General features: G+C 41.2%; 1 protein-coding gene across 1 annotated transcript in view; it reads right to left on the reverse strand.

The window, feature by feature from the left end:
• Nucleotides 1-926: 926 nt before the first annotated feature.
• Nucleotides 927-12,733, reverse strand: part of ptprdb (protein tyrosine phosphatase receptor type Db) — a gene marked incomplete in the record, with an annotated part of 146,898 nt that continues 135,091 nt past the window's right edge. Inside the window, 7 exon segments of the mRNA XM_035660027.1 lie at nt 927-4,314; nt 4,431-4,566; nt 5,675-5,829; nt 5,929-6,054; nt 6,971-7,097; nt 7,259-7,437; nt 10,920-11,205. Of these exon segments, the coding sequence (XP_035515920.1) occupies nt 4,246-4,314; nt 4,431-4,566; nt 5,675-5,829; nt 5,929-6,054; nt 6,971-7,097; nt 7,259-7,437; nt 10,920-11,205 (1,078 nt within the window).

Here is a 12,733-nt window from a genome sequence, read left to right on the forward strand (position 1 = left end):
CTCGGAGCGTCCTTGGAGGTGAAGGCGTCATAGGCTGCCCACTTGTAGAAGACCAGCAGAACGAGGTAGCCAAACAAGCTTGCCATGAATACGATCTCTGGGATAAAGCCCAGGAAGATGTTCAGTGGCTTCTTGAAGTACCTGCAGTGCAGTGAAGTCAGTTAGACTGATTTCAGACTGGTTCATTTATTTTCAAAATTACAACAAATGAAATGCAGGGTCCAAAAGAAACAGCCACCACGGACCAAATGAGGGTAAATATTGAATTTGGCAGAAAAATAAATTGGGGTATTCAGCAAGATGGCCAATAAATAATTTGGACTCACAGAACAGGGCTAGGTTTATATTGCTGTGTTTTTTATGTGTACCAGCTGAGACAAATGTGACACCCACTGTCCACCATATCTGACCTAAGGTCAGGAAATCAAATCTATTTGAAACTATTCAAATTCTAAAACTTTTTTATGTAAAATGTGTTATGTTATTAGAGAAGTGGTGACCACAAAGAAAATATTAATAGTAAGAGAAAAGCCAAGGAGATTGACCTTTTTAGCGAGACTTGGCATCTCAATAACGCAGGAGCCCTGACTATTATATGATGCTCAAAAGGTTCAGAAAGGCTCAAAATTTGAGGTAATTATTCTTAATAAAATAATGCATGATGCAGTTTTATTGCTGGTAAAAATATATTTTTGAGGTGTCCGGTTAGCTCAGTCGGTAGAGTTAGTGACCCATATATTGAGGTGCTGCAGCGGCCCAGGGTTAGAATCTGACCTGCGGCCCTTTGCTGCGTGTCACCCGCCCTGTCTATCTCCGGGTGTCTCTATCGAATAAAGGCAATAAAAGAAAATCCTGTATTCCATAATCTTCATTATTCAAACTATGTTGTTTAAAGTGTACCGGCATACAAAACAACAGCGGTAGCAATCATTTCACTTGAGTTTATTTGTAACAAATGAAACTTGTGTCGACAGAGAACAGAAAACCATACAGACCTGTTTTTCGGTTTTCACACGCTCCAAGAACCAATGTAAGAAAATAAAAAGCACTTGTTGACCCGGAGCAGAAAACATAACAAAAAAAAGAAGTTTACATTTACAGACCAATTGGAGGTAACTGATCCAAGTAACACACCATATTTTCGTTTTTATACAATTTATAAACTCCAGTTTTTTCCATCTACATGATACATTGGGGGTAAAATAGAACACTTTTTTTGTGAAACTTCTCTTTGTGGTACAACAAATCCACAATGTGATGTATTGCACAAACTGCTGTGCCATAAACTGTGATTTCAGGTGCATCCTTTTATTATATCACTCTGTATATCTGATAGATTTTTATTCACTCTAAATCACTTATTTATGCATTTCAATTACTCTCTGTGTTTTGTGTTATTTACATATACACAACCATGTGAGCATTGAAGGGTCCGTCTTTACTGAGTTCAAGTAAAACTCCTTTTGGGGGGAGGGGGAGGGGCTTATCGGAGATAATAGGATACTAGTATTAGTGCATAGTACAAAGAGAGAAAGTGCAAGTCTTTCCATAACAGGTACGACCAAAGGGGCATCTCAAAAGTGGTACCATGCATACAAAAAACAACAACAGGGTTACTGTTAGATGGTGGAATACTGTCAATGATCCCTTATATGGTCAAGCGTTAATGGAGATACAAAAAAATTGATATTGTAGGTTCTGTGTTGTTGGAGACGTAGCACCTGAACTTCTTTCAGCCTTTGTCGTTAAAAAGAAAATTAAAATATAACTGTAGACATCAGAATGAAGAACACAGACGACCAGATTGACAGATTTTACGTGAGGAGTTTCAAGTGGGACACAATGAGCGTGTCCGTATGGTTTGTTATCTTGCTTTTTGTCCAAACTGACAAAGATAGCCACTGCTGTTCAGCTTTATATAGATTTCTACATAGCTGAGTAAGTATGACTTGTCTGAGCCAGCTCACAGTCGGTGCCAAAGTTGCTAATGTGGCCAACATTTTATGGCAGGCAAACTGAAGTCTGAATGAAAGAGTATATACACAAAGCTTGTGCAAGTGTCCCAGGAAGAGAAGATGGAAATCTGTCGACATACAAACTTTTTTCTGTCCAAAACGATCAGACCATCCTGCTTACAACCTATTTTAAAACCGCTTTCTTTTTTGTCTGTAGTTGAGTCCTCATGTAAGATTTTTTTCTTTTTGATTAAAAGCGATATGATTATTATGTTGCTGAGTTGAAAAGTGATGAGTAAACTATCCAGCCTACACAGAGCCTTCCATACAAAATTTCACAGCCAAAAAACAGAATCTACATACTTTCACATACTGTAACGTAACAAAATCATATACACAGACATTCAGTTCACACACGTACAAGCATACATACATAAAATACACAAAAACCCTTTAAAGTAACTTTATCAAAATAGGCGTGTAATATAAGGCACTAGAAATCTAAAATCAAAATACTTATTAGATGCTGTTGGAAATATGAGTTTGATCATTCGTTGGTTGTCGTGACACACAAAAGGATGACATCATCTACTGGAGCTGTGACGTGATAAAAGATCGACTTCCTAAAAAGTTTCAGAGGCTTGTTCCTCTGTTTGGACACATTAAATGGTGGGGAGAACCATATCGAGCGTAACATCCTTGTGTCTGGAAAATGATGCACCATCATCAATATCATCGTTGTCATAATGGCGTATAACTGCAGTTAGTGACTTGACACAAAAATATATAATACATCTACTTATTGCACACTGAATCAGACAGAGAGAAAAGTCATAGGTGAGCATTCCAGTGAGAAAATTGTTCCTTTTCCCGACCTCCCCCCCATCCCATCCCACTTTTCTACATCCCTTTCTCGCTCCCTGCTTGAGAAATCTTTGTGAAGCTTATTTGGACACATAAATAGTTGTTTTTTTTTTCTATATTTTGCTTTCTGTGCATACTCTCTGCAGTATTTTATCTGGCTTTCTCTCAACCTGCACATAGAACAACTTGGCAAGATTATTCTTTCTGGTAGCAGCAGGGTGAATACTGTACCTCTGTGGGGCCCCTGGGGGATTCGAAAATGACCGTCCTCTCTGACGGCACAGGCCAGATAGAAATGAAGTTGAGAGTCTTGTGTGCATGCGAAACGTGTGTGTGTGTGGGTAGAGAATACAGAAGAGTGACACTCAATGGTGGTGTTTCTCATAGAGTCGTGAACATTTTCCACACTAGATTTGATTGTACACTTTAAAACAGTACCGTATCACTTTTTAAAAAATCGCTACAGCTCATTGGATTACACAGAAAAAGAAAAAAAACAACAACTTTGTATGGTCAGTGGGGACAAAGTCATAAATCTGTCAAAACAAAAAACAAATCGTGCCACAAGGAATACCCAGTTTTTAAAAAACAAGATACATATCTATATTTTTCTAAAAAACTAAATGAATGTTCTTACTTTGTGGTATGCATTTTAAACCTCTCTCAAATTTCAGTTATCTTAAACCGTGAAGCATAAGGTTGAACTGGTGGTTTTTATTACTGTATGGTAGAAATATCCTCTTTTTCATTCCCAGGAAACGAGAGTCTGTTTCCAAAACAAAACAGAAAAAAAGAAAACACTTCTTGGTGTCTTTTTTTTTTGGGATGTGTGTTCTTTGTCTCTTTAATACTGTGTGCTCTGTGTTTTTCAGTCTCCTGTTGGCAATTCTCTGGTGCTCAAAAGTCCCAGTTCTTTCAATCCACGAGGCTTCCATAAGATGGATTTGTAGACTCCTTCTAGACAGTCCTCAAAATAGAAAAATCAAAATTTCCTGTGACAGCTAAAGACTGTAGCCGGGTCCTGTATTTAGGTTGGTGATGCTACACTGGTGGTGGACGAGGTGAGAGTTCCACACCCAAACAATGTAAAGCAATCTGGGTGCTTACAAAAGCACTGAAACAAATAAAAATCAATATCTGATCAAGTATTCTGATTGGAACAGTGGTTGAAGTTGCTTCTTCAGACTGACCAATGGGTGTGTTTGGGCTAAGGGTGAAAGGAAACACCCTTGTCAAGCAGGTTGCTATGGCTCAGTTAGAGGTGCTGTTTCTGGATACGGGATAAGCCGATGGTCCCCCTTCACTCTGCATGTGGTGGCAAAAAAATCTTCAAAGACACATCGCAGCCTAGTGCATTAATTCAGGTCGCATGTGCCCCAAGAAAAGTGCACTAGGTGGGATGTGGCATGAGAGATGGCCACTGGGTTTATGTTGCATAGTGATCAAAGCTTCCCAGGTACTCCAGACTGGCCCGGTAGCAGAACTGGTACTGGTCCTGAGGGTAGGCAGAAGAATATCAAGTCAGTGAAAGAGAAAACAATGAAACAGAGTGTTAGAGACAGACAGCATGAACTAGAAGGGAGACAGAATAATAACAGTGGGAAAGCTCACCTCTGTCTGAACGGTGGCAGGTCTCTGGGTGCGCAGCATCTTGACAGTCTGGAAGATGTCCACCACTCCTTCGTACCTCATCCTCTCCAGCACGATGCTGAGGGTGATGAACACACCAGTCCTCCCTACTCCCGCACTGTTGGTGGACAGGTGGAAACATAGTTAGAGCTGGATATATTTAGAACAGCAGCATCTGTAGTCATGTATAATAAACGGAAGTGCCGTGTTTACAGTCATATAGAGAAGTTCGTCCTACTGGCCATGCCAGTAGGAGTGACCTAGTTCAGATTTTTTGCTCACACGTGGCAAAGATCAGACCCCGTATGTATTATTAATGTATAAGCAGGAAAAATATAAGTTTGAAATCTTTAACAGAGAGGTGAACGCATGCTAGTATTGCCTCATGAGTAGGGCAGTGACTTTAAGGTTAATAGGTAAAGATCACTGACTCTCCATCCTCAGACTCAGTCTCCAAACTTAACTCTCCAATTTGCCTCTCATTTCACACAGCAAATACGGTGAGCTACATTGCAAGGCACTGGCCTAATCATTGGTATCAAATGGGGTTCAGTGTCTTGCTCAGTGACAACTTGACATCTGCAGGAGGAGGAATCAAACCACCAAGGAGGACCAAAAACTACCTGCAGAGCCAAACTATTCCCACTATTATCTTTGGGTTCTCTGTGACCACTGCAGATGGTTATTTTGATGTTTGTATGATAGACTTTCAACTGAAGTTTGCTTTGAGTGCAAACATTTTCTTTCTTTTTCCAGCTACAAAAAGTAATTACATATATGCAAAAATGCAGAACTGTGTATCAGGACCTGCAGCCAAAATTTAGACTTTTGTGTTGTAAGATTACTGGCAGAAAAATCACCTGTGGTTTTTCAAGTACATACAGTATCTTTGATCAGTGCATATGCCGATGGTACATCTAAATTATAAACACTTGTTTAAGGGGACCCAGCAATCATGTGTACAGAAATTCAAGTGAAAAACTGACAAAAAGTTTCTTGGTAAGGTGTTGGGCCACAACAAGCATCAAGTCTCTGAGCTCTACTGGGGGGATGAACACCAATCTTCAAAAAAATACTTCTTTTGATTTGTTTTAATGATCATGCTGGAGAATTCAAGATGTTTGAGATCTTTTTCTCCACTCATTTATTTAGATTTTTCTTAAATTTGTCACAATGATCAAAATGTATAAACATATAGAGGCGCTAGTGGGAGGAATAGATCTTACCTGCAGTGCACGGTAATTGGCCCATCCTGGCCAAACTGTTCTTTAGTTTTGTGCACCTGGCCAATGAAATCAATGAATCCCTCCCCTGACTTTGGCACTCCTTGCTCTGGCCAATCGGTGAACTGGAACTGACGAACTGTCCGCGATTGGCCGTCCTGTAGGAAGAGAACGTTTAAAAAAAAAAAGATCTTTCATTACAGAAATAATCTTAATTCAGTACAAATGATACACACTCACACATACTCAGGACTCACCCTGGCATCAGTGACTTTGAACTCTCGGAGGATGTACTGCGGCATGTTGTACTCAGCCATGGGATCCACCACAAAGTACTGGTACCTGGCTGAACGCTCTGCAGGCCAGTACTGGTGACACTTCTCCTGCAGGACGACAGCACAGAGGCTTCTGTTCAGAGCTTTACATCACATCTCAGGGAATCAGTGTGTAAGAAGAATGATTTCTGGCTACTTTGTCATGAATATGTCTGCCTGACTTCTGAAATTCATTATTCACTTGAAGATAGTCTTGCGCCAGATGAGATATGATGTTCATGAGATTATGAACATAACTCACACCACTGTCCTCCTCTTTCTCAATCTGTTGCTTGCATTTTTAAATCTTCATATACTGTTTTTAATAGTTCAGACTCATCATTTTCATTTTTTACAGACACTTAACCAAAGTCTCTCGTTATATAACTCAGAGTTTTTGTAACCCAGCATAATAAAAGTATTGCAGCTACTGCCTGCTTCAATAGGACACAGTTTATGACACTTATCAACAGGGTCATCTCCTGGTGAGGACAGCTTAGAATTTGCATTTGATAATAGAAAATCCAGAGACGAATGAGCAAAACATGTAGAAAAACTGCTGATCATGGCACAGTTCAAACAGTCCTTCAGTATAGATTTTTTAAAATTAACTGAAAATAATGCTATATGTATGTATGTATAGTACATTCTGTGATATTGTATGTTACAGTACATGGTTGCATTGAAACCTCTGCTTAGTGCGGGTTTCAAATAATGTTATTGTCTCTTTGTCTTAATTTTCCTTCAGAGCCTTTACACACTTTAATCACATAATATCTTAGTAATGTTTTGCACATGGTTTGTCAGGTTTAAAGATAACAGTACGGAGAGTCCATCTATCAGCGGCTCTGATGCTTACAAACCCTAATACCAGTGGAATTAGAGGTTTGCTTCCCCATAAAGCCACTCCATGCTAACATGTACCCTCCATAGTGCACTTGATTACATTAGTTTGTGTGTGTGGTGTGTTTATTTGAATCCATACCCGTCCCATTTCTCTCAGTTTGGTTAGCATGACAACTATGGTGGAGTTGTGTTCCCACAGCATCCTCCAGTAGTCCTCTGTGGTTTCAGCCAGCGGGCCTTGGGTTGCTATGTAGGCCTTCTGCTGCCTACAAACACAAATACACGAATCAAATGGTGTACACGTACATCCTCTTTATCGGTTTTACTTCAAATGATTTGACATTCTCTGTTAAAACCTTTGAATCTGCATATAGTAACTGAAAGGACTAAACATTCAACTAAATGGCAAACAGTCAGTTTTTCTGACCTGTAACCGTCAATGAAGCTGGCGTTGATATAGTCAGAGCCCTCCACTCCTCTGATTGGTTGCAGACACACACGCGTGGTCTCGTAGGGCATGATGTTCACCAGTCGGTTCTTGAACTTGTTGCATGGCAGGTTGGCACTCACGAACCGTGATGTGTGGGCCTTGGCACTGGCCAGACGCTGGAACAGTAAAGAAATCAATATTTTATAACAAAACATTTACAGATCCTTAGATGGGCCTAAAGAGTAGTGCTGGTAAGAGTAGACAAAACGCAAAGTAAATAGAGGGGAAGGAAGGAAGATGGCGAGTAATGGAAACAAAGAAGGAAGAAAAAATAGAGAGTCAGTTCAGACAAATTCAGCGACCTCATTCAAATGTATTTAGCACAAGCCTTGGTTTTCCTCTGGCATACTGGACAACTGAAATTAGAAAATCAGCTTGACTCGGCAGGCCTGAGGATATTTAGTCAGACATCTTCAATTGAATAAACAAAGGAGGGGTGATGATATAGGGGGACGAGGGCAGCGGTCAGGAATGGGAGAGGGAATATAATAAGATGAATGAGAGGAGGAAGAAGAAAATCAAGAGTCGGGGGGCAGGAAACCACAAGGCCCCACACTGTCTCAACGCACATATGTGAACCACAGTTGATCCAGTGAAAAAAATACACCCAACCTTGGAACACACACATTCATATGGATACGTGCAGACAGGCAGACGTGTACACTTTCTCTAGCACACTCGACCATTGGATGACATGGCTTAAAGCGAAAGACAGAACAACAGAGAATAGGCAGAGGGAAACCGCAGACTCAAGAGGGGAAACAATGGGGTCCCATGAACTGAGCCTCGACCATCGGTGGCTACCGGAGCGCTGTGGGAGAAACAGCGAGTACCTTGTTTTCATACAGACAGACTAAGCTGGAAAATCCCACACTAACCACAAGTTCACCAGTTCATTTGGGTACTCTGAACCCAGTTTCCAGTGCCAACAATAGTAATTCTTTGTGTCATTTGGTTTGAATTTGGTCTTATCAATAAAGTCTGGCGCATAAACCATTTTTTGTTGCTTTGATACATGCTATTATTTGCACCATGTGTTAAGCTTGGATAAAATCATGGCCTGTTGGCAACCTCCTAAAACTCAACCAGTAAACCCTCTGTGAAAGGGAACAAAAACTTTCTTAATAGGGTGTTGGATTACCAAAAGCTGCCAGTACAGCTTCATTTCTTTCTTTTCTCACACGCACGCTTCAACTTTCTGTGTTTTTATTTGAGGGATGCGAGGCTGCTCCTCCGTGAGAAATTCCATCCTTTTGGGTGTTTTGTCGATGAAGGTGGAAAGTGCCGTCCCGTAAGTGTTGGGCTGAGATGAAATCTGGTGACTGGGACAACCCTGGCATATGTTTTACATCAATATAAGGCTGAGCAAACAGTTCAGTGCGCGCTCGGTTCATTGTCATTCTGAGGAGACCGCTGCCATTAGGACAGGAATGCCGGAGCAAAGGATGAAGGAGATTGCTTAGAGTGGCTTTGTGTTTACTTTGCCCTCTGAGCGTCTGAGCAGACATAAACCATTCCAGGAACAATTTAAGCCACCTGCTTTCAATATATACCTGTATGGCTAAAACTTATTCTCTTTTCACCCAGCCAAACCAGACAGGGTCTGTTGAAAACTCGTCTGGGAAGAGGTAAATATCACGGTAAACAAAATAAAAACAGCTAGAATGAAGTGAAAATGAGACTTCTCAATAACACTCTGAATCCCTTATGTACTCACTCTTCTTGCTTGTATACTGAAGCCTATGTTCGGAGTTCTCACTTTGAATTCTGATCGGCTCCATAAATGTTTGAAATCGCCCATGTGACCTTTTTTTCCGAGGGTTTTATTATGAACTGCAACTTTCTGCCCTACATTATTTGGTCTTTCTGAGTATGCCCATCAAACTTCCAAAACTATGATGCTTTCTAAAACCCTCAATAGAACACTCTTACCTTGGATTCAAAAGGTGCAATCCCATAATCCCCTTCAAATCCAACCATCCATCCTGAGTATATGAAACTCTCAGTGGAGGAACCGCTAACAGCCCTGGGAAAGATTCTCAGTGACTATAAAGGTCAGGAATTCAAGGTTCATACGTACTGTATGTCCTTGTGATGAAGGTTGTTCTCAAGCTTTGTTAGAGAGGATTCCTATGAACATCTTCAGCAGCTAATAAATACATCTGTCGGTGTAACTGTTTGAGCCGACTACTGTTTCCAAGGTCATACATTTAATTTGAATCTCAACTTTGAACCTCAGCTTTAGTTAACATGGAGGAGAAGTGGAAGGTTTCACCATCTACAGTTAACGTGATAAATGAGCAAACTTCATCTGCTGATGTAGACAGCGTGCTACTGCCCGAAAGCTCCAGAACAGATTTTAAATGGACTTTGAGGTGAGATTATTTTGTGAACATTGTTGTTGTTTGACGAGGAGCATTCTAGACATTACACAGACATGACACGCAAATTCATTGCTTATGATGGCACTGTGTATTAGTATGGCAAAGATTTGTTGCTCTTGGAAGGTTATTTTAATTCAATTTAATTGACTATGATGCAGTTGCGATTTTATGAGTTTGGGAAGTACAATTCTGGGACCCTTAACCAACCTCCTTTCTCTGTGTTCTTTTGTTCTTTAACTGTACTTGCACCATTAGACATCAAACACTTCGTGGAAACCTCACTACTGGACGTAAAACACATATTTGAGGAAGAATTCAGCATTGGGGGAAATACCCTTATATTCCCTCTAGCAGAGAGTCCAATATGAAGTTGGTGCTAGCAGCTGTAAGAATGGAAAAAGGGAAAGAACTGGCTCTGTAAAATGGTAAATAACTTTGTCTACCAGCACATCCAAAGCTCACTAATTAACATGTAGGCTAATGTGCGGGACTATTTCTTGGCCATGACAAGACCCAAAGATGTCACTGTGGTCAGCCAGAAATAGTCACATAATCCTAGTAAAACCACAACTTGTCACTCTGTTACACTTATGTTTTTGTACAAATGAAACAAAGGAGATATAACATTTTAATTAGTGAACTTAAGAGGTGCTGGAAGGTGGATTTTGGACAGAGTCAGGCTAGCTGTTTCCAACTCTTTCCAGTCTTTCTGCTAACCGGCTCCTGGAACCACCTTCATATTGAATAGACAGACATGGCAGTGGTATAGATCTTCTTGTATAACTCTGCACTTTTCCCACAATGTCAAACCTTTGCTTTGAGTAAGAATACTTCCCTATCTACACAGTTACAATCTTGAGACCTCTACACCTTGATGGAAGATCCAGCCTCACCTCCAGCTCCAAGCCTTCGATGTATTATATAAGAAACAACGTGACCACATGTTGAAGAAAAAGCTGGACCATCTTTACACCAATGTGTCCTGCTGAACTGAGAGGAGGCACTGAATTTCTACAGTACCAAGTTCAGGGATGCTATTGTGTGTCCGACCCTGATGTCTGGCCTTCTGTGTAGCAATGGGCAAGAAAAAGATAACTCACCCTTGCAGAGACCAGTGAAGTGTCTCATTATCATCATAAATCGGTTTTATGAACCATCATAAATCAGTCTGACCTAGTTTCACAACCTTCAAGAACGTGCTGATCAGTCCTCACCTTGAACTCCAGCTCCATGCCGGTGACATTCTCTCCTGGTTCAATCTGCGTCAGCCTCTGAATGTAGGAGTACAGGTTCCTCGCGGGGACCTCTGTGTTCCCGCAGGTCACAGCCTCCAGCAGTGCATCATGAATAAAGATGTACTGGTCCTCCGTCTGGACCATGTAGTTCCTCTGGGAGCGCATCAGCGTGACATGGCCGTAGATGTCAATGGTCTTCTCGTGCTTGATTCGCTCCACCATGGCGTCGATCACGATAAAGCAGCCAGTGCGGCCCACTCCAGCACTGAGCCAAAACAAGAGGAGAGAAAAGAGGAGACAGACCGTGATGTGAGTTTCTCACATAACCTAACCTGGGGTATGAACTGTTGAACAAATAATTTTCCTGAGTGTGTGCTGTGTCTTCAAACCTGGTACAAATCTGGCCCCTGTTGCATATTGCAAAAGCTCTAACATACTGTACCTAAATCAACTAAGTATCACAAAGATGCCAGCCAGCAATATTTCCAACAAAGGACGTAAAAATTGACATCAGCGATGAGTCAGCATCACCGTCTGACTGGCATTAGGAAGATATCCTCTCCTATCGACATACAATCCAGAAATATAATACATTTAGCTGCCCACCCAAACACTTCACATTTCTGCTGCGCTAGTACCTAAATGGTGAAACACCCTGACCAAGCAAGTTTCTGCGAGTGAATAAAAACCTCTTTATATGGTTAAATTAATATCAGTGTGTATGTGTGCGTGCACAGTAACGTGTGCATGTGGTTCAGGTGGAATGAGATTCGGTCCATTGTTTGATACAGAGGCTGGTTGATGTGTTAAGGCACATTATGATGGAGTCTTGCCGGGATAATTAAATTTGACTGATAATCCTGTTAGATACTCCATCTGACTGCTACGGAAGATTAGGAAGAGCTCCTCTCCTGCCAACCTTTTCACCCCCCTCTCGCCCTCATCTCCCTGCCTCTTTATCTTCTCTCTAAGTACCCTTCCAACACTCTCACTCCAGCCAGCCCCACCACTTTTTCACTCTTACATTTGTACGTTTTTTTTAGACTCCATTTTCTCTCCACCTTTCCTTTTCTTTAATTCATCATTTCCATTCACTGCGTCCTGGATTTGACCTCACCTTCTCTCTCATTCAGCACGTATCTCCTCCTCTAACTCCCAGTACCTTGCTAACTCTCCCTCTCAATCATCTCTCAATCCCCTTTTCTCCCCTTCCCTCTCTCTCTTCCACATCTATACCTCACTAATTCTTCCTCCCGAGAGCTTCTGCTCCATATTCCCTCTGCTACCCTCTATCTTCTTCTCTCCTTCACTCCCTCGTAAGAGCAAATAGCAGCTGCATTCCAGCTTGGGCGCCCAACACTGTGCCAAGACTTTAATGACAAGTTTCCAGAATCTTCCTCCAACCAACGCATGAGCCTCCTGCTGCTCAGACAGCAACTCATTTGAATATAAACTTATGAACTCAGATCTACCACCAGTTTAAACGGTAAATGGTTAACACTGAAAGCTACTTATGGAAAATAGGGTCAGCATGGTGGCTGCTGTTGTTGTTAAACCTTAGAGATGATGGAGGTTGTTATGAAAGGAATGTGGGTGTCTAAGCCAGTAAGGATGGTTTGGGGTTTGCATAATGGCAGGTCAATCTCATTTCAGTTCAGGACCTATGAATGATTTTATATAGTGCTCTTGGACTCGTGTTGATTTTCACAGACTCCCAGGCTTTTGAAAATCATGATGCCAAGTAAAACCCAAAATAACACATAAGTGTTTCATGCAAGCACACACACACACAC

Source organism: Morone saxatilis, unplaced genomic scaffold, assembly GCF_004916995.1.
Source record: "Morone saxatilis isolate NCDOM2014 unplaced genomic scaffold, NCSU_SB_2.0 Contig17, whole genome shotgun sequence".
In the NCBI taxonomy this organism is placed as follows: domain Eukaryota; kingdom Metazoa; phylum Chordata; class Actinopteri; family Moronidae; genus Morone; species Morone saxatilis.